Source organism: Corvus brachyrhynchos, unplaced genomic scaffold (genome assembly GCF_000691975.1).
Source record: "Corvus brachyrhynchos isolate BGI_N302 unplaced genomic scaffold, ASM69197v1 scaffold193, whole genome shotgun sequence".
In the NCBI taxonomy this organism is placed as follows: Eukaryota; Metazoa; Chordata; class Aves; order Passeriformes; family Corvidae; genus Corvus; species Corvus brachyrhynchos.
In genome coordinates, this window is record NW_008237087.1 from 800,299 (window position 1) to 801,795 (window position 1,497).

At 61.7% G+C, this 1,497-nt stretch overlaps 1 protein-coding gene across 1 annotated transcript in view; it reads left to right on the forward strand.

The window, feature by feature from the left end:
* LOC103611933 (probable E3 ubiquitin-protein ligase DTX3) overlaps nt 1–1,497 on the forward strand; it is a 10,578-nt gene that overhangs the window by 4,865 nt on the left and 4,216 nt on the right. The window contains exon 7 of the mRNA XM_017728688.1: nt 1,206–1,493. Coding sequence (XP_017584177.1) covers nt 1,206–1,493 — 288 coding nt within the window. The remainder of the gene's footprint in view (nt 1–1,205; nt 1,494–1,497) is intronic.

The window sequence follows — 1,497 nt, forward strand, 5'->3', positions numbered from 1 at the left end:
GATTTGGGGGACGGGGGCAGTTTTAACCCTTGAGGTGGCACCTTGGGTGGGTAAATGTCCCCTCATGGGGGCAGGGGGACACTGTGGCCCCCTCAGGGACCCCCTGGGTGCTGTGTCTGGGCTCTGGGCGTTCTGGGGGAGTCCCTTAAGTACCCAAACTCTGAGGGTTTTGGGGGGGTCATGTTCAGACTTGGATGGTTTTTGGGGGCACCCCACAGCCCCCAAGCTCTGGGGTCTTGGAGGCTCCATGCCCAGTGCCAGAGGATTTTGGGGATCCATGCCCAGGCTCTAAGAGGTTTTGGGGCTCCATGTCCAGTCTCAGAGGGATTTGGGGGTCTGTGCCCAGTCTCAGGCTTCTAAGATCCCGTGCCCAGATTTTGGGGTTCCAGGGCTCCTATGGCCAGCCTTTGATGGTTTTGGGGTGTCCCCACCCATGTTCTTTGTCCTGTCAAGGATGTCAGGGTGTGTGGGGGCCACCAGGTGATGGGGTCTGGTCCATGGGGATTTCGGGGGTCCCTGACAGTTTTGGGGTCCCCCAGTGTCATCCATGCTGTCAAGGATGTTGGGGTGCAGGGGGGCCACCAAGAGCCAGGTGATGGTTGATGGTGGGGTCCAGGCTTAGAAGATTTTGGGGGGTCCATCCCCAGCCCCTGATGGTTTGGGGGGGTCTGTGCCCAGGCTCCAAGCCCAGCCTGTGATGGTTTTGGGGTGTCCCCCTTCCCTGGTGTTATTTGTGCTGTTGGGGATGTTGGGGTGTGGGAGGATGGCACCAAAGGGATCCGGGTCTCTGGGGGTTTGGGGTTCTGTTCCCAGCCCCCGATGGTTTGGGGTGTCCCGGGTGTTCCCAGTCTCTGGGGGGTTGGGGTACCTGTGCCCAGCCTGACAGTTTTGGGGCGTCCCCTGCAGTGTTGTTCATGCTGTGGAGGATGTTGGGGTGTGGGGGCCCCACCAGGAGTTGGGCGATGGTGCCAGTGGGGTCCAGTCTCTGGCCATGTGGGGGTCTGTGCCAGGCCCTGATGTTTCAGGGTGTCCATGAGTGCTTTGGGGTCCGTGCCCAATCTCTGGGTGTTTCAGAGTGTCCATGCCCGGTCCCTGGCTGTTTTGGGGTGTCCATGGGTGTTTTGGGGTGTTTGTGCCCAGCCCCTGGGTGTTTTAGAGTGTCCATGGGTGTTTTGGGGTCCGTGCCCAATCTCTGGGTGTTTTAGGGTATCCATGGGTGTTTTGGGGCCCCATACCCAATCTCTGGGTGTTTTAGGGTGTCCGTGGGTGTTTTGGGGTGTCCATGTCCACTCCCTGGCTGTTCAGCCATCCTTCCCCAACCCCTGACGCTCCGGGCTGTCCCCGCAGTGTCCTTCGTGCTGTCGAGGATGTCGGGGTGCGGGGGCCCCGCCAAGAGCCGGGTGACGGTGCCGAAGCGCGTGTGGGAGTTCGTGACGCGGGAGCGCGCGGCGCGCCTGGCGCTGCTGGCGCAGGAGGCGCGGGTGCGGATCCTGGTGG